Source organism: Drosophila subpulchrella, chromosome 2R (assembly GCF_014743375.2).
Source record: "Drosophila subpulchrella strain 33 F10 #4 breed RU33 chromosome 2R, RU_Dsub_v1.1 Primary Assembly, whole genome shotgun sequence".
NCBI lineage: Eukaryota > Metazoa > Arthropoda > Insecta > Diptera > Drosophilidae > Drosophila > Drosophila subpulchrella.
The window spans coordinates 12,665,759-12,690,529 of NC_050611.1; the positions used below are offsets into that span (position 1 = coordinate 12,665,759).

General features: G+C 39.2%; 3 protein-coding genes across 9 annotated transcripts in view; 1 reads left to right on the forward strand and 2 right to left on the reverse strand.

The window, feature by feature from the left end:
• The window catches only part of LOC119549367 (AF4/FMR2 family member lilli), a 70,098-nt gene that overhangs the window by 27,808 nt on the left and 17,519 nt on the right, over window positions 1-24,771 (forward strand). For 3 of the 6 annotated variants that reach the window (XM_037857394.1, XM_037857398.1, XM_037857395.1), the window contains exons 2-4: window positions 812-884; window positions 7,233-7,710; window positions 13,911-13,928. In XM_037857394.1, the coding sequence (XP_037713322.1) occupies window positions 7,543-7,710; window positions 13,911-13,928 (186 nt within the window). In that variant the 5' untranslated portion in view covers window positions 812-884; window positions 7,233-7,542. The remainder of the gene's footprint in view (window positions 1-811; window positions 885-7,232; window positions 7,711-13,910; window positions 13,929-24,771) is intronic. The other 3 variants (XM_037857397.1, XM_037857399.1, XM_037857396.1) reach the window with 2 other exon arrangements.
• Window positions 7,992-9,064, reverse strand: LOC119549370. Of its 2 annotated transcripts, XM_037857404.1 has the most exons (4): window positions 9,000-9,064; window positions 8,531-8,817; window positions 8,270-8,393; window positions 8,118-8,209 (listed from the first exon to the last, which is right to left on the reverse strand). In XM_037857404.1, exons 2-4 carry the CDS (start codon window positions 8,795-8,797, stop codon window positions 8,118-8,120), a joined length of 483 nt encoding a protein of 160 aa, XP_037713332.1. In that variant the 5' UTR covers window positions 8,798-8,817; window positions 9,000-9,064. The 2 variants fall into 2 exon arrangements, with proteins under 2 accessions (XP_037713331.1, XP_037713332.1); XM_037857403.1 differs by lacking the exon at window positions 9,000-9,064 and having other exon boundaries at window positions 7,992-8,209; window positions 8,531-8,923.
• LOC119549371 lies at window positions 8,810-9,662 on the reverse strand. Its single transcript, XM_037857405.1, has 4 exons — window positions 9,360-9,662; window positions 9,165-9,300; window positions 9,000-9,107; window positions 8,810-8,938 (listed from the first exon to the last, which is right to left on the reverse strand). The coding sequence occupies exons 1-3, from the start codon at window positions 9,579-9,581 to the stop codon at window positions 9,028-9,030; spliced, it is 438 nt and encodes a 145-aa protein (XP_037713333.1). The 5' UTR covers window positions 9,582-9,662; the 3' UTR covers window positions 8,810-8,938; window positions 9,000-9,027.

The following is a 24,771-nucleotide window of genomic DNA, read 5'->3' on the forward strand; positions in this document are numbered from 1 at the left end:
TCTGCGGAAATCCACTTGAAAATTCTTGGAAAGCCGATTGTTTATATAACTTAATATATAAGCTGGAGTTGCTTGATTTTTGTTTTGTTTACTTAAGGCCAGGCCAGCGTTTCCAATGAAATTAGGGGAATTTGTTATGGCTAACAAACTATGAAATTGTAGATTTGGCTGTCTTGATTCATGCATTTCTCAGTGGCTGCCAAACGCAGTAATAAATCGTAAATTCACAATTGATACACAAGTGTACGCCAAGTGACTTTTGGTTAATTTGCCCACAAGCCATATTTACTTGGGCAGTCTGAAGCTCCGATTGGTCTGGGTCTGGAAATTGGCAAATGCATTTTTTATGCTCTGTGGCGTGGGCGTTGTACACCCACAGCTGCCGCCCCCCGAAAGGCACCCCATCACTCTGATATTGATTTGATTGTGTGCGTCTGCTGCTCTCGGCTGCTCACATGGCGTATGATTGATGGCCCTGCGGGCACGAAGGAGCAGAAAACGGCGAAAATATGGATGTATCCCTGCCTGAGATGCTGCTGCTGCTGTTGGCTGGAGATATAAATTGCATTTGCTGGGAGAATTGACAGAAGATATATTTGCACGTTAAATAGAAATTAATCAAGAAAAGTTAAGGCAGGCAAGGGAAAAGTAATCGACACGAAGATGATCAGTACTTTGTAACTATATTATTTTATTTAAAAAGGAACTTGTTCAATTTTATGTTTACACAAATCGAAAAAATCGTATTACTAACAAATCTATAAATAAATATTTGTAGTAAACCTGTTTGTTTTGTATTATTTCATTACAGCCACCTCATGTCTGGCCCTACAGTTTGAACTGCACTGGGTTCTAAATCATAAAAAGGGGAAAAATCGAGAGGGGTAAGTTAGGTTGACTCGTGTTACTCACAGCTAAACGCAAAACCCATAATATTTTCCCATTAAATGTATATATCTTATATCTTAGAGTCGTTACTTTTTTATGGTCGTGTTTCCATGTGTCCATCTGTAGACTTGTCGGTTGTCATTTGTTGTTTGGGTTTGGAGATTTGCACTGCATTCGGAAACCGGTCGAATTGGTTTTGTGGTGATCGCAGCATTTGCATAAAGTTTTGTTCTGTTTTTCTCTTTAATCGGTGTGTGTCTGGTGTCTGTGTGATATTTCTCCAACCGCCGGATTTTAATTTATTTTCATTGATTGCACATATACAACTTTTGACTTAATGGCTCTCTGACGTAACTCGAGCTGCTGAAATTAGCAAAATGGTCGTAATACTCACCTACGGATTTCTTTGAGTGTTTGCAGGATTTTCAACAAATTGTGAAATGCTACGATTTAATTAATCGATCTGTAAGTTATGTTGATTAGCTGTTGGATTTGCAATTTGTTAAAAAAACGCCGCTGGGCGTTAAAAGTGTTTTTAGTTTGTGGGTTGTAGGAAATGAACACCTGCTAAATGCACGTCAATTCAATTACTTTGTTGTGTTGATTTATTGGGGTTTCAGGGGTTTCATTTTGAAGTTCATAAGTGGTGCAGATTCAAGTTATTTAACAAAAATAAACTTGGTGAGCTTGGTTTTCAAGTCACTTCGTTTACCTCAAACTTTTTCAACAACTAATTCCCAACTATAGTCAAACAATTCTTATCAAATAAATGCCAAAATGTCAATGCTTCCAATTCCGCCATTCAACTTTCGTTGCTATTCTGAACGATTCCCTCGAGATTTATCTGATTTCGAACCAACTTGTGTTTCTCTTTTCTGGTTTCGAACAGGAAATCGCTGGCTGGCCACCTAGGTAAGTGGGTTCTGTGGTTTTTTGGGTGGCTCGGTTTCAGATGATTCGAAGGTAATTTGTTGCCGGTCCATGGGCCTAGACAAAGGACTGATTGCCGGACTTGACTGACAGCCCGGGCAGCAAAGGGTTAAGGTATTAGTGGCCACACACACAGATACACGGGCTAATTCTGCCATTGTATTAGCCAATTGTGGTGGTTCTTCCTCATTCACTTCCCCGGTTTCTTTCTCCTTGCGATTTTTATTTTTATTTCAGTTTCAGTTTGTTTGGCCAGCATAATGATGCCACTTGATTGAAAATGAACGTGACTGGAAAACAAGTTTCGGGGTTAAAGTTTTCTTGTTTTGCTTTTCTCCACCGACTCGGCTCGTTTCGCTGCTCTGCGGTCTTCTCTCAACCAATTCTACTGTTCGAATAAACAGAAAATAGGAAAATAAATTAGCCAGGAGGAGATGCTCTCAGCCATGAACTTCTGTGACATGTTTTGCTGCCTCAGCTAGCTGTATTTACCAGCAAGGAGCCATGCGAAATTGCATTTAGTATTATTTAATTAAAGTTTTCGCTCCGCCCACTGGACCATGAGTCGACCAGCAGCCGTCTTCTTTGCCATTCGGCTGTGGTTTGGGCGCCATTTTGTTGCATGTTCGCTAACAGAATTATGTGCGCATTTCCGTTTCCGGCACACGCAAGAATGCACCGAGAGCCGTCAGCGTGGAAAATGGCGTCTTCGATTTAGCAGAAGAACAGTGGGGTCTCTAGGAAATATAATTCAATCTTTAAGGAATCTCATAGGTTGTAATTGTTTCAGATTTGTTAAGACTTGGTTATACCATAATAATAATTTGATTAATATGATTTCGAAAATGTATAAAGGGTTCATACTTCTATACACCTACCTTTTCTATACCAAATCGAACTCTCTTCTGATTGTAATAGACCACATTTAATTTTATTGGAAAGCCATGGCAAAGATTGCAATCTCCAAATCGAATACTTAATCGCTTTTCCTATTAAGACCCATTTATTCCACTGTCCACAGCGCTGGATGGTGGAAGAATAATGGTTTGCCATTATTAAGTTTTGTGCGGGTGGATTTTGCATTCGTTTTGTTGATGCCGCCGATGTTGCTGCTGATTTTACTGCAGTTTGCTGCTGCTGCTGTTGCCAAGGCAAATTATTTTTCAGCATGCACAACAGAGTGTGCCACAATAAGTGGCTGGGCAAGGACCTGTTCCTCGAACCCTTCCTTCCTCCTTTAGCCCATCGGAAATCCCCACAAGATTGAGCGGCAAGCCATTGCAATGACAAAAGTAATTTGCTTTTAAAGCAGCACCAACTGCAGCATCGGGCGAAGGCAATTTAAATATGCATGGGCCATTATGCATAAGCGATGCCTGTTTCTGCATCCTCGGATATTTGTGCACAGAGGGAAAATTACAATATAAATGAAATCTGGAAGGAGTCTTTTATTGAATTTAGTGTATTTGAATTTGAGTTTGCTAAAAATTATATTTAGTGTGACCAAAGTGCCAAAAATGATTCGAATGTGACCATCAACTGAGACGAAATGTGACCAATGTAGAAAATGAGTGCTGATTATGTATGTATAAGTTTTGTACAGTGTACTTACACTTATTGGTGTGTGCCACATGCAACTTCAGCCGCATTTAGTTGCGCACTCAAGTAAACCCAATGGGGCTCTCAACTGACCCACTAAAGTCGCCCGTTCGGTTCACGGACTCCAGGGACCTGATGCTGTAACTAATTCCGAGTAAAACCCATTCGATGTGGCATATTTAAAACTTAATTTACATGGCCGTCCTCTGCTCGCTTAAACCCTAACCTTTAGCCCCTCTCAGTTGCTCGTGCTGACCCCTTCTCTTTCTGGCTTAAAGCCTGACTGGCCGAACCAGCTGGTTCGAAGCGGAGCACTTTGTCATTTTCAGTTTGTCACACTTTTGCCCAAATAAAATTTCATCGCCTGTCATAAAGCCTTGAGAGGCAAGTGTCACAAGCACTTAACTCAAGGAGGTGCATGGTCTGAAGGGGGTGGTGCCGCAAGTGGGAGGGAGACAGCACTGCAGTGAGGTAAGAAGTGAAGGAGACAGCACTCCAAACTGCTCAAGTGGGCCAGGCCCAAAAAGAAATATGCCAAGCAAAATTCGTCATGTGCCTAAAATCAGGAAAGCGTTGGAAAGAAAAGATAAATATTTTTTAAAGCCGATTTGTTTTGTGTTTTCGGCCAAAATGCTGAAAAATAATATGAAAAATATATATTGCTAAAATAATAGTAGTCTGAGTTCAAAGCACGTCGTGTACACATATCCTACGAGCCATAAACCTCTTAGATATTAAAAATCCATTGCATTTTTAATTTTAAAGCTTTTCGTAGACCCCTAAAAAAGCTTTTTCCTTTAAAGACGGCTTTTCCTTTCATCTTTCTGCCATAAAACAACCACATCAACACCTTGTCTATCTCCTACATTTATCCCTTATCTCTTATATCACTTGCTGCGGAACCAATTAATGTTTACCCCACCCAATAAATATGTTTGCCGCTGTCAACATTTGATTTCCTCATAAAAAGTGAACCATAAACTGGCTTTACCCCCAATAGATAGCATGCACCTTATGCAATAAATGTTTTTTCAGGCCCTCTGAGTAAAAAAGTTTTTGGCATTAGCTGGCGTATCCAAACCAAATAACTGTCAGGGCTAAGACAATAGAAAGGACAGACAGTAGACAGGCACAGACACATCCCTATATAAACTTATATATATAGAAAGAGGGTGGGTAATGGCGATCGCAAGAGGGGAGCACCAAAAGTTGCTAGTTTGACAGCCGCAAGACAGCTGTCTGTTTGGAGAAAAAAAAAACCCACATTTACGAGGGATAGCGAAAAAAAAAGCGAAAACATAAATTTTGATTTACTCGCCTGACAGTTGCTCTCTGAATTTCACACGCACCCCACAAACCATCAAAGGTTGGGCACAATTTTCCCATTAGCTCAAGTGAAAAATCACTCCAAAATCGGTGAATAGAGAGGATGGGGCTGAATTTACTGACCATCAGTAAATCAGGGAGACCTTACATATGCTGCAGAATACGTATATTTCATGGCAGGCCGGCGAGTAATTCAAAGACCCATTATGAGCTAAAGTATGGACCAGTAACTTTTCCAATTAAAAGTGAAATAAACTTTTGCCTCCGGATCTGGCTCGCCGAAAATTTCAATTAAAATCATGACTGGCTAAGCTGGAATAGCCAATAAAAAGAGCCCATCGATTGATATTACCGATTTATCTACCTGTCCGGCGTTTCTTGTCTCTAAATTAAGTTGAATGACTTTGGTGCTGCCACCACGTGGCGTATACGTAATTATCGCAAATCGTTTGCAATTAAAGTGCCAAAGCCAAAGGCACAAAATCTTGGCAAACGCCACTTTTGGCTTATCACTGTTTTTTTGCCTCATGATTAATACCCAATGCCTTGGCCACCTTTGCTTATCACGAAAACAGAAGTCTGGCGACGAGGTTTTCGTTTTTTAGTTTTTTTGTATTTTCGTTTCGTGGCTTTTTTGTTGATAATTTCACTTGAACTGCTTGGAAATTTCGTAGGTTTGATTGACAGCCAAGTGCCGGCCAAGGTAAACGGGCCTTTTGTCTTCGCGACTCACTTGTTTAAACGCAGTTTTCATTTCTCGTATTTACTTTTATTGATATGACTATTTGTGCTCTTAATTTATGTATTTCGGTGAAGTTTTTTGACCGTGACATATTTTTGGATTTATTTTCAAGCGTGGCGTTAAAAACGGGGGCAGTGAACCAGGGAAAAGTTATTTTACTGTGTAATGGGAACTTTTTAGAGCGAAAGACAAGCCAGTGATAATTATAAACTTGTTAAAAATGTAATCAACATTTAGTATTAAAAACTAAAGATCTGAAGTGATGGTAAGATAAGAATTATTTATTGCAATGATAACGGGGAAGAATATACAAAGCGAAGTGGTATAGAGATTTATTAGGGTACTGAAGAGATATGTCTAGGAAAGAATGCGAAAGGCTTTTTTAATACAAATTAAATGCGAGTTAAACATAAAAACACCATTAGAGAGAAAACTGCAATGGGGTATATTATTACATAAAGCCTTTAGGTAAGGTAAACCTTGTTTTTTACCTAGCACCAGCCTTTTCTTTTGAATGAAAACCCTTTCATCTTTCACTCGCAGCACCCACAACTTTTATCCTCAATTAGGATTTATCTTTTCCCGCAAGCGTTTTCCATTTTACACTAGTTTTCCCGCATTTCCCACCCCCCCTTCCGCCTTTTCCGCCCCCAAAATGCCAACACTAACTAGTTGAATGCAATCAACACGCTCGCAATTAAATGCGACAAAGTGCAGACTTGCAGATGTGGTTGCAGTTGTTGTCGGTGTTGTTGGTGGGTAACCCGTTCCGCCCACAGTTCCAGTTACCTCGACGTGTCCCGCTCCGCCCCCTTTTTCCACCCCATGGAAAAGCGACAACTGTCAGCGGGTCTTTGGCACACATTTACATGCTGTTTGCCGTACACTGTACTCCCCCCTTTGCACCTCGGCCTTTCTGTTTAGCGTGTGAATTTAATTTGTGCATAATTGCAGTTGCAACTGCCATTGCAGTGCTGCAGTCATAAAATGTCAATATCAAATTGTAATCAACATCCAAATGTTTTCTTTTCACTTTGACAATTTTGTTTTTGCTTTTATATAGGTCTTCTGTCTCTCAGATATATAACTTAAGATACTTAGACATGAAAAGGGGTTGGAAAAGCGGGCCAATTGACGACGGACTGATAGCAAGTGCGTAGGAAAACGTCAGTTGAGGATACAGAAAAGTAAACCAATTTAAAAATTAAGTTTAAGTGCTGTGGAATCTGGTTTTATATTTTTCTGGCCAAGAGTGGGGTTTAATAGTTTGCAACTTGCATTTGTGAATAAAATTCTCATGCAAATACTTTTCTGTGGAAATGAAAGTAGGGTGAAAATGTAAAGCTTAATTGGCAAAAGCTTTATTATTCAGTTGCACTGAATTTATTTATAATGCCACTTTTAGTAGGAATAATAACTATGACCATTAAATCAATATGCATACAAGTTTGCAAATGTGGTATAAAAACAAAATTTTGTACAGCTTTGCTTGAAGCTTTTATAGTCTCATTTTGCTGTCCTGCGTAATTATTGGATTCATAAATTTTAAACCAGAACAAAAATATCACTTATTGTGGCGCACACATATGCTTAATATTTAATATTTATTTCGCCCATTTGTTGATACAAGAAATAATATAATTTAGTACTTCTTTGATATATTAATTGTCCCGAATAAAATATATTGTGCTTTAAATAGGCATTCATAATTTCATATATTCATAATTTATTATTTCATTAATTTCAGAACCATGCGACAGACTCAACGAAAGTCCCTCAGCGAAATGTCCAAGCGAAACGGATTCCAACAGCAGAAGGCCATCAAATAGATTGGCAATACAAAATTAAGTAAATCTAACAAATTTTACAAAACCCCAAGGAATACACTTTGAAGTGCCAAACAGAAGAGAAGGAAAAAGAAAAGCGGCTACGAGAACTCCCCGAGGAGAGGGAGAAGGTTCGTTTTTTCGTGGACCGTTTGATAGAAAGCCGTCAAAATTACGACGTACCACCCACCCACGCCCAAAGTCAAACAGAACCCGGCCAATACGGACACCATGTCCGGGCCGGGGGCTTTTGACGATGAGCCGCCTCCGGAGCCGCGGGACGGATGGCTACTGGTGCGCATCCACGTGCCGGAGCTGAATGTCTACAAGTGTCTGCAGTTCCCATCGGAGCGGCTCGTCTGGGATGTCAAACAGCAGGTGCTCGCCTCGCTGCCCAAGGTAAGTCGGTCACTGTCATTACCATTTGCGATCGTCATTATCCGTACCGCTGTATATAGAGCACTGCATGGTGTCTCATGTGCGCTAGAAACTCACTAAACGGGAAGTAAAACCTCTAAACTTAGTGCCTTTTCAATTAAAAGAATATTTATAAGATCTTTTAAGCCACTCGAAAGCAGTGGTCGGCAGCTGGGAAGCTGCGGGCATAGGAAATAGCGTTGCTCTGCCGCTACACGTACAGTGTACAACAGCTAAACATGCTACAATTTAAAAGGCAGTTTGTTTGATATACTTCCCCTCATCATAAATTTAATAAGCCCATCAAAGGCTTGTATAACGTTCTAAAAATTGTAATTATTGTACAGCCAGAATCATCCATTGCATTCTCAAATCATAAACCTCAGATATTAGACATAACCGGTTTCCAACTCATCATCGTAGGCGAAGAGCAGTTCTATATAGTAGGACCAAACCACAAACCATGCATACAGCAAAATAACTGTAGGGAAAGTATGAAATTAGTTATATAGACCCCAGATTATTATGATATGATACCCACACATAGTGATGACTGTCAGGACTATGATGACAGTATTAAATGTATAGACGGTCAAGGCGAAAATGTGTACGATTATCCAAATGGGCACAAATCCCAAAAAGGGTAGGAAGAGCATCTCGTTGTTCTATAAGAAAATTATAAGTTTACAGATATTTGTTTGATATACATCGAGGGGCGGAATTAAGAATCCAAGAAATTCAATTATAATAGCTTTATACCTAAAGTTACAAAGTTAGGAGTATGTTTTTAGATGCTACTTACATTATGCACTCCAATGCATAGCAAGGCTGAAGCAATGATCCCAAAGAAGGAGAACACCATGGTGGCCTTGAGGGCCGCCGGTGCTGGGAAGAGGGACTTCTGGTACTCATTCGGGAAGATGCACTCCATCATAAAGCCGGTTCCGATGGTGATATACAGGAACCAGGTCAGGAAGATGCATCCAAAGAGCAGCACCCCGAAACGCAGCGAATAGCAGAAGCAACACTTGGTCAATATCTGTTTCAGATATCTGCAGCGACAAGCCATGTTTGATTTTTGATCCTAACCTGCTCTACGAATTTCAAATTAAATTTTCTGTATTTTCTTGACAAATTTGAATTTATTTTACTGGTGGATTTCTCGTTACAACATAAGTTTATACTTTAATGTCGTATAAAAAAGGGAAAACTTAGAAGATGTTAACTAGATCAGGAAATACGACTACAACATTTTCAATAGGTTTACTTACTCCTTTATTTTTAACTTGCTGCATCATATCAAATTGAATCATCAGATTCCACACTGCTGAGATATTTGTAATAACCATACACTATCAGCAAAGAGTATATAAGACCAACTATAGGGATGATAACAAAGATCTGTAAATATTTGAGCAAGTAATACGTAAACCCACCTATAATGATAACCTGAACGGTTAATATAGCCGGTACAGGTTTAGATTTTGCCAGCTGGACAATGGCCAATATAATATACAAACCGAGTATAAATACATAGGTGATCAACCACAGAAGGACATAACCTCGCTTGCGCTATATTACAAATGTATAGGGAGTAGTCTCTAGCTCAAGGAACTGAATCACTCTCTCACCTTGGACGCCGCATAGATTAGTAGTATAGAGCTCAGAGTTCCAAACACCAGGATGGGACACAATATAACGGGAGCCCACCATTTAGTGGATGTCATCCTGATAAACACAGAGTCACCATTATGCGTTATCAGCTCCCCAACGTGGAAACACGTGAGGATCCCTCCAATGATCATGCAACCTACGTTCAGGGGCAAGATGAAGCAGCACTTCTTCAGAAACATTCCGCTGAAATTACAGTTTTTTGAGGGGAAAAATTGAAATTGAATTGAACATGAATTTTGACCGAAACTCTTGAATGCAAAGATCAGTTGATCTTAGTATTTTTTAAGGAATCATTACAAAATATTCAGATATTTTTTTTTTTGTAAATTCAGAAAGGTGAAAAATATTTGGCTGACCCAGACAAAAAACCAATTACAGCGGAATTGCAATGCAATTTTTCACCAGATGTTGTTGATTGAAATTTTATCCATCTAAAGGCTGCCACGTGCTGCCCTTACAACATAAAGCAGGCCACGCCCCTGCCCTCGAATGGCTGCCAAATGCCCTCGTGAAGTTTCAATTTTTTGAAGTTCAATGCAATTTTCCGGCAACTGCAGTGTCTGAAGTCGTGCGCCCAGTCTAAAATCGTGACGCTGCAGATCCAAAGATATTTGACAATTGAATGGCAGTCTGTCTGTCAAGGGAGAGAAAAATAAACCCAGCTAGATGGAAGGTTCGATTTTCATTGGATTTAAGTGGATTGGTAATGAAACAATTCGGAAAAACTAAAAAGTAATACCTAAAAATGTTTGTAATTTAAATTATAATTTATTCAGTAATTAAAAGAGCTTAGGAAGTTAAGAATGCAAGGAATGAGTATATATAATTTAAATGACTTTAAATTAAGTTATTGCTAGAACCTTAATGGTTCCTCCAAGGGACTTAAACTTCCCTGTTCCTTTGTGCTAATAAACACCAAACAATGGTCAATCAATTGTATACATTTAATAACAAGTTGTTTGAGCAAATTGCTGTCGAAACATTGCGGGGGCCTCGCCCATTGCAATATTGAAACCGCAAAATCGCAAACGGAAACTCAGTGCGCAACCGAAACCGAAGCTCGACCCAAACTCGATATCGCCCTGGAATCAATTCGAACTGAACTGCGCTGAACCGAACACAATGACCTCCAGCTAATTGCATGGCCCGGTCTTTCGTGCCGGTTCCGTTTTCGATTTGGTCAATTCAAACTCAACGCGGCAAGTGACAGACGGTGCCTTGTTTTTGGTTTTTGGTTTTCGGAGAGGGCGGATTTTCGGCTGAGGGGCGTGGCAATCTGGTTGTACTGTCAGCTTAGTAAATTATGTTGTAAATTTGGATCGGGTGTGTGGGAACCAAATGCTGAGAGTTCTGTGCCAACTCTATTTTGGGGATATTTGTTTGCACAGGAAGGTTCCGAATTCAAAATTGCATGTACTCGCTTTGGGAATTTCATTTTAATTTTATTGGGGATTTATTTTTGAAGCTTTAAGTTTCTGTTACTTTTATATTGATCTTGTAGAACTAATAAACCATCAACCTGACACTTAAATAAATAGTTTAGAATTATAAATGATTAAAAATCCCGAACCATTCGATTAAATATGTTTTCTCTTTACTAATACATGTGGTTAATAAACTCTCATTGGTTCCTTGGTTTCCATGAGTTATTCCACCTGCATATAGCTCTTTTAAGTAGAAAGCATATCAGTTTGTCGACCCGTTTCCTGCTTCCACAGTCGTATATCAATCAGCGAACTGGTCGCATATCTTATCGCAAGGTTTTCTCTGGCGGCTGAACATAGGACCCTAACAACGCACACATATATTGCCTTTAGCCCCATCATAAAGAATACGATTCATGCTATCATCGCACAAATATTTGCGGGCCAATTGAGGTCTTTCTTCTTTACACATTTTTTTGCTCAACCTTTTGAGGGCCTTCGATAACTGAAGAACTGGTGAGTAAATCCCCAAGCTCAAAGACAAACGTGAGTGACAGTAATATCAAATTTGATCGGTCGGGTTCCATAAAAGTACTATTAGGTCTGGTGTGGAATTCGCTTTCGATGACCGATCTGCATTATATATTCCGCGCATCAATTAAGTTTCACACCATCCATCCATCAATCAGTCAATCCGTCTGTCAGTCAGTCACTCAGCCAATATGTCGCTGCTCCAGTTTGCAGTTGTGTGTGGGCCTCTGGCATCTCAACTTCCGCCTGCTAATCAAATCGTAGTTGAAGCTTTTCTGATCTGTATTCGCTTTTGTGTTTTTAGCTGTTTTTATTTTATATATATTTTTTTTGCTTGAATTTCTGGGTGGGCGTTACTTACCGGTTTTGACGTCTAAGTCGTTTTGCTTGTAATGCTCCACGGGCTTTGTTTGGCCCGAAGTTCAGCTCGGTTAATAAACAACTTTGGCTCGTGGCGATAAGAAACCAGTAAGGAAAGCTTAGCCGCATATGGATTTCTTGGTGTCTCAATTTTTTGGTCTAAGGTAGTAATGTGTAGGGAACATTTTCAGTGTAATTACGATAAGGGAAACATGGGAAACGTTTCAATGGTTTCATAATTCTATTATTTTATTTATTGAAAAAAATACCTACCTTACTTTACCTTCATTATTTAGCTGATTCAACTATTTCTCAACTTAAAAGAAACTTTGTTTTAAATTTCATTTTCAAAACTTTGCTGTAACTAAAACTTGAACTTAGTTGGCTGAAGTGCAAGCAAATTCCCACCATAAATCAGCCAAAGACTGAAGCTGCATTCAAAGGGGATTTCTAATCGAATGCTCTTAACTTTTCCATCCTTGCAAGGATAGACAGACAGACAAACAGGATGGCCCAAAGTGCAGAAGGAAGAAAAAATGGCTTTCAGTCAAGTGTGCAAGTGTGGTCAGCGAAAACCTATGTGTGTTTTTGGTTAAGACAGATATTCCCTTAAAAGCCCCTTATTTACGACCACCGCAACTTTAATCAATTGAACCCATTTCTGGGCAAAATAAACACAATAAATGTGGAACTAAAATTGCCCAGAAACCAACAATGGCAATTAGTGGCTTAGTTAATGGGAAATGCCTCAATTAAGCCAAGTTAATGTGTAGTTTCGAGTGACATGCAGAGAGTTGACTGCCCAAGTATCTTTTTGGGGGAATTACTACTGCGAAAACTTTGGCGCTGCCTGGTAAATTTACAAAATGTAGACATTTTGCAAAGCACTTGTATATACATTCTACATATATATAAACCCATCCAATCTCTAGACGCTCGTTAGATTTAATGACGCCGCATAGTTTGCGCACGCACGACATCATTTCAGCGACTTTTTGTCCCACTCCCCTCCCTTCTGGCATCCAGCTTAAGTGGCATAGAGACCCAGTTGCAGGACCCATCTGTGTCTATATCTGGGGGTCTTGTGCCTCTCCATTGAACCGTTAATTTGGGTGAGAACTTTTCAGAGGCGAACCCCACCCCCCAATCGCATTATTCATTCTGGCCGCCTAGCAAAACGCCAGAATGTCACATACTTTTGTGGATAATTTGGTTCGGAGGGGAAAAGCTTCCTGCCGAACTGAAGCCATTGTTCGCAGCAATAAAGATGCTGTCGATATGGATAGAGCTCCCTCGGTACTCGATGGTAGTAGTCCTCTTCTCAGATTGAATTTTCTATTTCTGCCAGGACAAAAGTGGCGGTGGCCAAAGGAGCTGGGAACAATGAAGTGGTAAAGTTTTATAACCATTTGATGGCGTAGGGAACAATGTGTGTATATGTTTAAGGTTTATATATAAAAAAGGTCACGTCATATATGGTATAGAAAGCATAAATATTCGAGAATCCCTTGCCGCGTATGCAAATGTATCATGCTTTAATTCACCACAACAGGAAAAAATTCACAACACAACATGCCGCCATCATAAAGTGTAAAAAGAAGTAAACTTAAATTTAATCAAATTAAATTCATAAAAAAAAGAATTTTATGACATTTGGCTTGCTCACGCGGGCTTACATTGCGTATGCGTGATATGTAAATTGTATGCAGGCTAAACATGTAAATGCCATCCATATTTATATATATATACAAATGTAAATTTACATGCATAAAACGAGAACATTGTTATGCGGCATGACAGGCTACTACAACATCAACCATTACCGTCAACAGGATATTCCTCGTTATTAATTAAAATGTTTTGTTTTCATTAATTTTGGCTCTGCTCCTGGCGTTTTTTCTTTATTTAATTAAATACCAAACAAATTAAAAATTTAAACGTAAAACAAAATAAACAAACGCCGACAACGCTGGATGAACAACAACGAAATGTTAAATGGAAATGCTTTTGGCCACCCACTCGACGTATACGTAATGTGTGACCTGCTGCACTGCGATGGCATCGATATACAAATAAATACTGATTGAATTTACACGCCGCAATGTTTGACTCGCATCTGATCCGAATATCCGATATGCTGTGCTGCCGGCCATATTTGTATCTTCTTGAAATCACTGCGAATAATTGGCACAGGTGGCCTTTTGGTTTAAGGTTGGTGGCTGGCTATAATACACTCATTAATACCTGCCCATATGCAAAGATAATACCATGAATAATGCATTTCTGCAGCACTTGAGGGAATGTTTAATTGTTTGGAAAGAGAGAAATTATGCAGCATTCCTGTTGAGGGGAGAATATTATTTTATAGCCTTTAAATTAAATGAAATTTAATTTGTATCATAACAGCAAATTGACAAAGTTTAATTGATTGTTTTTTTATACATCCAAGATATTTACTTTGATCAACAAGTTATTAAAATACATTTTTATACAATAGGTTTATTCATTTTTATTTAATTTAAAATGTATAATAACTTAAAGAAATAATATTGCTATTCAAATAGTTGATATTAGTAGCTCTAGCCATTTTAATATATTAATGTAAAATATTTTAAAATATTTTACTGCAACTTAGGGTATCTCTATCTTCGGTTTAGTAGTACATGCTCTTTTCGTGCTGCAATAAATATTTATTAATTTTTAAGTTTAAGTTTAATTTTAATTGACACGAAACCCGCAGCGATTGTCGGTCGAACACCTACGCAAATATTTGGTTGCAAGTTGCAACACTCGTTTTTCGCTGTTTTTTCCTGTAGCGAGACAACACGAGGCAACTTCAGTTCCAACCACGAAATGTGTCAAGTACAGCAAACAGTTACAGATTTATGGCTGGGAGTCGGAGGAGACCCCTCTTCGCCGCCTATGTGTTCCCCATCTCCCCCCAAACACACGCGACCAGGAACTGTTTTTCTATAAGCCCACTGTACCTCGAACCCCCCCCTTTGGAGTGTCAACTCCTCCCTTGTAATTCAATTAAAATGCAAAAAAGGAAAAAGGCGCTTCAGGCATTTGCAAATGGAGCAAGAAACGAGATAGTAAATAGGGACGAGGAGGGGCTTCAAATGGATATGTTCGTATCCATGACCACTGTGAGTGGTTTCTTTTTTCTGTTTTTCTTTTTTTCTGCCTGCGGACAGTTCTCGATAACATTATCGTGAACAGACTGAAACCACAAAATATTTTCAACAAAATTTCTGACATTTTATCGGCAGACAAACAAATAATTTACAAACTTGCAGGGCAATACAGAAATAAAGCCAAATATTTTGGAGAAACTTTTTGACTATTTGCTTTATTTTTATTTCTATGTGAATCCGGGAACCTCGTTCATAATAGCCATTTATTATACTTTTTTTTTGGATGCTTGCTAATTTTTCGAGCATATAAAGCGGACAAAAACACGGCTTTGTTTCTTTGTTAATTTTTTTATGGCTGTATTATTCGGCTAACAATTTAACGGTTCAACCAACTTAAATATATGAACATGTATGACTATCAACAGACAAATCGAATTGTGTAAGTCGCCCTCCAAACGACCTTGACTGTGAAATTATACATTTGTTTCACCGCTTTAATCGCTTCATGTATCAATGAAAGTTGCATAAAGCTGGGTAATTGAGTTGAACAATAATAGCGGCACAACAAAAAATCCATGGGGGAGTGCTACAGTTCGGACAAAAGCCAAAAGTAATTGTGGCAATTTGATTTAAAAAAAAGGCAGCAAAACTGTCAGAAAATTAAAGCCAGAAATAATGGCAGAAAGTAAACAAAAACGTTTGTTATAGTTCCTTTAAAACTGTAAGCTTTGAAAAGTGTCACAAAATCAATATAAAGCTTAGCAATCAAACTAAATATCGGCTTTTATAGCATAAGAACTGTAATGATAGTATTATCAATACTAATTTTAATTTCTGCTTATTTATTTAAAAAAAATTTAAATAATTTGTTCTTTTTTACTACGCTAAAACCTGCTATTTCCAATCATCTAAAATATGCATTTGAGTTGGCGTGTTAAAATTGATTACACACTAGATTCTATTACAGGTTTTGTTTCGAGTACCATAATCTTATGCTAAACACACAAATTGCTTTGAATAAAAAAAATTTCAAAGAATTTACCAAGCATTTTTAGCAAAATATTGTAATTTTCAAGGCTTTAAATCTACAAATAAACCTCTTAAATTGCTTACAAAATTGAAGGGTCGGCTTCTAAAATAAAATAAAAATTAAATAATCGCTATAAACAAACCAACGAGGTGACGAACAACCGCTCTTAACAGTGCGGAAAGTTTAAAGTATTTTTAAGAGCGCTCAAGTGTTGCAGGCAAATTGAACAACGCAAGTTCAATTCAAAAAACCCACAAAAAACACTCGCATAAATGTAATTTCCTTTTCATGTGTGTGCCATTGAGTTTGAGCTGCCCTCTAACTAAATTTTTAATGGCACTTTTATGTTGTTTTACTTGGTTCTCTTTTCTTTTTTTTTTGCAAATTTAAATTTGATGTTGGTTTTGGGTTGCTTTTCAATTTCCGACGCCCCAACGCCGAACAATGAAGCACTTCCGGTGACTGTGTGTATATGTGGCTGTAGATTATGTTCATTAGTTTGCGTCAATTTGTTTTAAAACGAATATAGAATGTTTATATGAATTCAACACTGAAGCGGGTGGTAAACCCTCAAAACAGGGTCCATAACGGATATTATAATTATGATGATGATCTGAATGAAAGGCAGGCAGGGTGGCTGAAGTACCAGCATTGTTGCGGGGCTCCCATATTACTAACGATTAGCCATTATTGAGCACACCGAACTTATTCCTCTTTTCTCTCTCTCTTTTTTATCGTTGCAGGTAAGAAACCCGTATACAAGATCGAAGTCCAAGTGTTCCAGTATCTCAATCTCGCACTTCACCATTTATGGTGTACTTAAATCACAGCTCAATTGGTGCGAATCCAGTCGAGTTGAGTTCGGTTGAGAAGGTGCCTGAGTTCCTCGGCAGCTCATGTCCAAATGCAGACGCAGCCTTTAAGAATAGCTGTGCCCACACAGAGGAAAACGATTAAGTATTTAGTAATTAGGAGGTATAAATAGGAATTTTGGAGTATATGATACATTTAATAAGATATTTATTAGAGTGTGTATAGAGTATACACAAGTGCAACAGAAATAGGAGTACACAAATAAGTAGAAAATTAGGTATTAATTAATATATCACTTCTATTATCAAGTTACAAATATTACAAATTGGATCTTTGAAGGCAAACCTATTAGTTTTCTTAACTCACACTCTTGTAAGAGTTTATATGACCTTTTGACCTTTAATGAAAGGTATTGAGTATATGGATTTTACTAGTGGTTTACAATTGATTTCTCAGTGCAGGCATAACTGTGCCAAAGGCACATAAGTGTGTGGACCAGGTTGAATGCCCCGTCCACCGCTGCCACGCCCCTTTCTCGTCCGCCCCCTCCCATCGCTTAGCTGCAGCCACTTGAGCTATTTTAACGTACTGCCAAAGCGACAGGGGCGTAGTGGAGGAGGGGTGCTAGTAAGTAAGGCCTGCTCCCCATCTCTTTGGCAGCAAATATGCTGGCAATTTAGTGGGCGTGGCTCGGCCCTAGTTGAAACTAACGCCACAGAAAAGAACTTTTGACGCCAGCAAAATGCTCGCAGCGAAAATGTACTCAAACTCAAGGGGGTAGAGGGGCAGAATGGGGATCGCAGAAAATATCTCGAGTTCATTGCTTGTAAAATTGACTTTGGCCAAAGGGGGGAGCAGAACACAGCCTGCAAGTCAGACTCAAACAAGCCGCAGATATTTCGATACAATTTTCCAAACAGTTTGCCTTTGCCATCTTTTCTTTTTGCAGCATCCAAAGCAAGGCATTTCCCTATAAAAGGTAACTACTTTTGGGGTATATACAATTCTGTATTTTGCAAAAATAAAGAGGATTTCAATAAACATCCGATAGATCTATACACCGTTTAATACCAAACAAATAATATTTCATGTTATTTCAACAATTTATTCTATTATAAAATTTGGTGAACAAGAATTTGATTTTTTTTATATTGTAAAACAGATTAAATTAAGAATTTTCATTACCATTTTTTTGTATTTTCAGAAAAGGTAATACCTAGTCTCTACCTTTAAGTACTTTTATCTCCCTATTGGATTTTTCTGTGGTATCTACGTTGCCTTTTCTCTACTACCTTTCCTTTTGGCGGCTTCGGTCTGCGGCAATTTCTGTTTTCTCGCAGTTTTTCCGCCTCATTTGCCATAGACACCAAATGTCCTTCAGCATGGTTTTCCAGCTTTTCCAGCCTGCCAGCAGTTATCTTTTTGGATACGAGCCGCTGCCACCATGCGGCTGGCCAAATTAAAGTAGCAAAAACTCGTTTCCGATACGGCGCACGTGCAGCATCGTCGGTTGCAAGTTCCTAGCTCCGCGTTGCAACTGGCAAAGTCTCCAATTGCAATTTGGCAGAAAGCAGAGTGCAGAATGCCGAATGCCGAATGCCAAGGGGCGCGCGGTTAGAGGGGGGCAAACAAGCAAAGTAAGCCGAAAAAAGATTTCCCATTTGCCTGCTCGTTGGTGGCATAATTCGCGCGCCAGGCGACGCCCCAAAACATACGGTTGGGTTTGTCTGCACGGGGAAAAAAGTATAGTACTTTGTTTTACAAAAACAATAGTATTAAAAGCATAATAGGTTTCTTTGTCAAAAAAATTAGAAATACTATACCATTTACGTCATTTTACGTTTTTTTAAACTGTTTTGTAGACCCAAATTCAAATGTATTCAATGATTTCAGCCATGAAAATGGTATAATCAAATATATTATTTACATATTGGAATTTATCATTATCTAGACATGTTTGACATTTAACAACTCTTTTTTCTCTAAATTGTACGTTTCAACGAAAGTTCTTGTAATATAGTTTAAAATATGAATGTTTATAGTACTTTACATATATTATAATGTTGCATATGAAGACATTTTCTTATGTGTACATGTGTCCCCTTCTCTGGAGGGAACTGCCATCGATTTACGAGCTGTGAGATTTCGTGCCTAGCAATTGGCAGCATTTTTCCAGCACTTCGGCTTGTTTGTTGTGGCTCCAGACTCCAGACTCCACACTCCACACTCCATACCCCACAATCCGCACTCCAAACACTTGGCTGTGGGTCTCTGAATCCTTCGTGGATTCGATGGCCAGCTGATAGCTCAAATGACTGGCCACATGTTTATGGCCCAAGCCCAATCGCGAAATGTTCCCTAATTACAAGTGCCACTTTGCCGTCGACGGAGGTTGACCCAAAAACCAGGGAACCCGCATTCCCGGGCGCACTGCTCCATTTTCAGGTGAAACAAATTCATCATTAGATGCAATTTGTGTCCCGTTCACCTCTAAAGAAATCACTGAACCGTAAATAAAGGGCCACGAGACCGCAGCCAAAGTCCAGAGATTGATTTAAAACCAAGATCGCCGAGTGGGCAGTCGGATTGGGGACGAGAATGGGACCAAGAACGGGGGCCCAAGACTTCCAGAGCACGTTCCGTTGTCAAATATGGCTGCGGTCAGTTTTTCTAGCGGCCAAGAAAAGTTTTTCCATTTTTTTTTTGCCATGGCAGCTGCAACTTTAGCTCCATGGCTGCATAAATTTTCGCATTCGAGTTGCTCTTACCATTTGTGGGCACCCTTTTGCCTCCGTTTACCGTTAAGTTGCTGCCACTAGAGGAAAAAAAAAATGGTCCGCAAAAATTCAGATTGAGACAATCCGCCTCACAGAACACAAAGGAACATGGCTTGGGCCCTGCTGTACTAGTAGAACTAAGAAAAATACACAAAAATCCTAATCGTTGACCAGCTGTTTTAGGCCATTTTCACACTTGGCCAGCAGCTGGATTTTATCAGCCAATGAGTTTTTGTATGTTTGCAGAGCCTAAAAATATTTTTGCCTCTTTGGCGGTTTGGTTTTTATTCACACCTGAAACTGCAATTGGAGTTGCAGTTGCATTTGCCAGGAACTCAAAGCTTTTTTTGCGGGTTTGTTTATGAACTGAACCGATATGAAGTGAGTTTCCAGCTGCCACATGCCACATGCTTGGCGTTAATTGCCCTGCTAAAAGATTGCGCACGCTGCGTATACTTAATTGCTTCGGTTGGAAAGTAATGCGGTAGATCAAAGTAGATCAATGCTTTATTTGTTCTGGAATAAGCTTTTAATAATGAGTTAAAAGTGCACTATACGTGGCTTATTTGTACTGAATTAAAATCGGTTTTAATGGGATCTCTTGTTTAGTTCTTAGTCTTATCTACCGAATAGGAAATATTAAAAAGTTTAGGAGAATTCTTATTAATTTTAAATAAGAATTCTCCTTGTTGAATATATCTTATGTAGAATATAAAATAATAATATACACACATAATATACTTAATATTATAACCTAAAATGTTTTCATTAGTATTTTTTTTTTGGTTCTTAATTGTATATCACAAATAGGAAACGTACAAATTTCAAATTCTAATCTTATTCTCTTCTCTATTCCTGAAAATAATATTATTATAATGCCCTTCTGCATATTATTATAACCTAATATGTTTTTTATAGCATTTTTCTTTTGTTTCTTAATTGTATCTCACAAATATTATTATAATGCCTTTTTGCAAATACGACACCAATTCAAAGGTCTCGTTTGTCTCGAATTGATCTTCCCTGATCGGCTTTTGATCATTTGATGCCGTCTCGAAGGGCTCAGCCCCCAAGCTGTCGCCCGAGGTTGATTTCCACCGTTGGACATCACCCAGCCAGCCACTCAGCTAATGGCTGCCCCCCACCGACTATACCAGTATCTGTCTATATATCTCGGCATCTGTATCTGTATCCACTGAGTACAGTGTACCTATGCGCTGAGCTTTCTTTCCTCTGGCGCTTGGCTGCCAGTTGACCGATGGCAGTCTATTTGGGTCACAATAAGCTGCCAGCACTGAGTGGCATCAGTCAGCAGCGTGTTGGAGTCTCTGCGATTGTTGGAGTGTTGGAGCGCACTGAGACGGAAGTTTGTTTGCCAACTTGTTTGCAGTTAGCCCCTGTCCAACAGTCCGCTGTCCTCAAAAGTCCGTTCTCCGCCCGGTGTTGCATTGATTGGGCAAATGGCTGCCAGCATGGCCAGCGGTCCCAAAGAGCGGTCTTCTTTTTTTGTAGGTCCCCGAGCGTAGCCTGGAAAAGGGGTCAAAGTGGCTTAGATGTGTCAGGATGTGCAAATAAAAAGGGAAGTGGAAGGTGTATAGACAGAGTAGAATTTATATATATTTATTTTTAGCTGATGATTAAAATAGTAGGTAAATATTAAAGTAAGGGACTTGAAGTAACCAGCGAATATATTCAGAAGGTTTCTAGAATGGTTTTAGTTCTAAAGCTGCTATTTCGTATTGTATTGGAACTTTAGGATGCCTAGAAAATTTGGTTTCTTGTTTTATTATAAGGTTGAGACATTCTGTGTGATATTCCTGTTAATAAAATAATTTCATTATTGGTTATAATAGGTTTAGCAATCCTAATACCATTAGCCATCCTAGTAACATTAACCTAATGTCTTCTAAAAACGTTATCAAAATGTTGTATGGTGCACGCAAACTATTGTTACATATCAGCCCAACTTTAAATGAAAATACCTTTCCCAAATAAATCGAATTTTCCAAGGTTTGTCATCAGAGAACCTTTGCCTAGCCACCCCCAAAAACTATAAAGGAAATTCTCTGAGGATTTCGTTTTTCCTATTTACGCAGTAAAATGTTTAATTTTCATTTGCTTTTTTCAAGGGTGGCTTAGCTTTTTCGCCCCTCCCCCAAAAGCAAACAAATTGGGTGGGTTTTTCCCACAGAGCTCTCCAAATGCTTCTTACACAGTTGGCCATAATTAATTTAATGGCCGAAATTACTGTGCTTATGCATGACCGAGAACGGTAAAGGTTTGCTCAAGTAATCCGCACAGTAAGCGGAGAACAGAACTCCACTCGCTGACATAAATAAGCCAAGAAAGAAAGTGGCCAGAACCAATGGGGGAATGGTATTGGCTTCCACTGCAACCGATGGATCGGATCCATTGATCCGCCTCGATCACGGATCGGATCGACTAAGTACGGTTAAGCATGGAGCACGTTTGGCATCGAATCGATTAGCAATTCGAGTGTTCAGCAAATGGTCAGTGAAAGAATATCGTCGGACACGTCGCGCATGTCTCTCCAACTCCGCGACTCCCGATCGTTGGCATCATTATCATCATTATGGTGTGCCCCCCGATCTGCTGGGTTTTTATGTCTTGTGTCGTGTGTCGTTTGGTGGCGCACTTTATTGTTCTACATTGTCCAGTGGAATGACTTTGACATAGAAATGGTGGCCTCTCTGAGATACCTTTCACTGGCTAATTTTTGCTGGCCAGCAAAGGCATCCTTTCCTGCCTGCTGGCCAAGCCAGATGCCAATGCACTCTCTTGTCCAACTGGAAAAGCGCTTTGGGGGTTTTCCTTCCTGCCAGATATTTCCTAAAAATTCTACAGCCACCCCTTGTGCTTGGAATTTCTCTGTTTCCTGAGCTTAGTTTGTTCGTGACTGGGGGTTGCTTTACCAGGCCAAGAAAAAGGTGAACTATTAAAATGTTCTTATGGAGAGCTGAGAAACTGAAACTGGATCTTTAATTTTATTGCAGAATTTTTGTTTTCGGCTCCAAGCTTAAAATACATAGAACTAGTTTTTCCTGAAACAAGAATTGTGCTATTTCTTAAAAATGGTTCTGTAGAACAACTTTTTGACGTCCTAGAAAAATCCCAGTCCCTTTCCCTATATCTAACCAAGTGTATCCTGGCTTCGTCTTGGTTTTTTATTTGCCTGCCCGTTTATTTATATTTTGTTTTGTTTGTTTGCCATGCAGCCGCATGTTTCCCCCTTCAGCTCCCCTCATCTCTCTTCGTGCGGATGAATATGAAAATGCTGAAAGCATTTCTACCGTTCTTTAACCCCAAAACGAAAAAATACCTTGGAAGACCCTGTACACTTGGGTTTCCCCTCTCTAGTAAAATTTGTCGCATGTTTTGCTGCTTGGTTTGAAGCCTAGACATGGCGAGATGGGGACTCCGGGCTTCTCCATTCTCCAGTCTCCGAACGAAAAAGGGAGCTCTTCTTAGAGGCAGTCATAATCGCCAGACACGTATGAATATATCCCATATATCCGTACATACTTAGGATGGATGCATGTTGTTGGCTTGTTGTGTTTTTGTTTTTAATGTCTGCCCTGGCTTGTACTTGTTTGTTTGTTTGCCGTAGTCGTTGTTGTCTGGGGTCTTGTGTCTATGTAAATATTGATTTTCCCTTCTGGTGTAGTCTCTGTTAGAAATTTGTTTAGGCTAACTGCATTAGTTTGGAAAAGATTGAATGTAAAATGATATTCTGGTAGAAAGGGGGAAAAAAAGGAATTAAGGAAAAGGTTAGAGGAGTCTTAGAACTCTGTGAACTTATTTTATTTGTCGGAAAATTCAATCAAGTTTGCAATTAGAAAAACATATATTCCCAAGCACGGAATTTGTTTGATCTAACTGAATTAGTTTGGGCCAAATTAAATGTAAAATGATATTTCATTTCGTTAGTTATTCAATTCATTGAATCTGCTACCAGAAAAATATATTTTAACTAACCTTAGTGTTATGTCTTATTTACCAGTAAAGCTTCCTGTGTTTTTGAAGTGTTTTGAGAAAAAATGGTAAAATTCTTTTAGAACCATAAAATCAAGTAAACTTTTGGGAAACACATAATAAAGCGAAATAACTTTTATAGCTATGCTTTGGGAAATTCTTGTTTCCATTCCACTTCTTGTCAAACTGTGTGCGGCCAAGGTGGGGGTTCTTTGGCTAGGCATTCGCCTCCCTCCCCCCGGAAAACCCCACCCCGCGGCACTTAACCCACCAGATGGGGCATGTGCCACCGGCGGGGAAATATCTTGGCAACATGGTTCTGTCATGCTGCCTGTGCTGGCTCTTAAGCTCGCTTTTCGGACGGACTGCCGCATTCCGTGCAACATTGTCAACGGTTAATCTCTGAAAGGTCTCCTTTCTCTTCCTCCAGGTGGCATGTCTTCCCTCGTTCCGCTTCTGGCATTTTGCAGATAGCAGCTTTATTGCAAATGCCTGTCACCTGCATTCGCAAGTTTTATGCTGCTCTTACCCCACCCTGTTTTTTTTTTTGTGTGGCATAATCATGAGCTTGTCCACATCCTTTTTAGCCCGCCACTACATTTCTGCAAATTCTCATATATATTTTTCCTTTTCTCTCATTTTTTGTGTGCAGTTTTAGTTCACCTTTCGACGCTTGCTGTCAATGTCCTTTTGTCCCCAGGATAGCTCTTCATCTCCCTAAGCGACTCCCAACTGTTTGTCCAAATGCATCTGGGTGTAAAAAATATGAATGGCTTGGCTGATGGGCGTTGCGCCGCCGCTGCCACGCCCCCAGTGGGCAAATAAATTTCATGTCGGCGAATGCAAGTTCAATGCACTTGACTCTGATAAATGTTCGGTGGGTTGGATTCGATGCGATGAGTTAGAGGCCTCAAAGAAGTCTTCAACATCAACACTTTCTTCCACGCCTCAGCGAGAACTTTTCGCATCAGTTCCCTAGACTCACTTGGAAAAAATGAGATATTCTTCTTTCTTATCATATCATATGATGTGATATGAATCATATCACTAGAAACATTTTTTGATTTTAGTAACATTTATGAATATTTTTAATATTATCTTAATACCAAAGCGTTAATGCTTGGTCTCTGAACCATTTCGGTTCTATCATCATTTATCTCTAATTCTAACCGTAGCTGTAACCCATCTTTATTAAGCTTTTAGTCCCAGCTTTAGGTATTAAGGTTTTAAGTATGAAGTGTAACCAATTTTGGTTGTGTGCACTTCTGCTTGGCAAAGAACCGATTCTGATGCTGTAGGTGGGC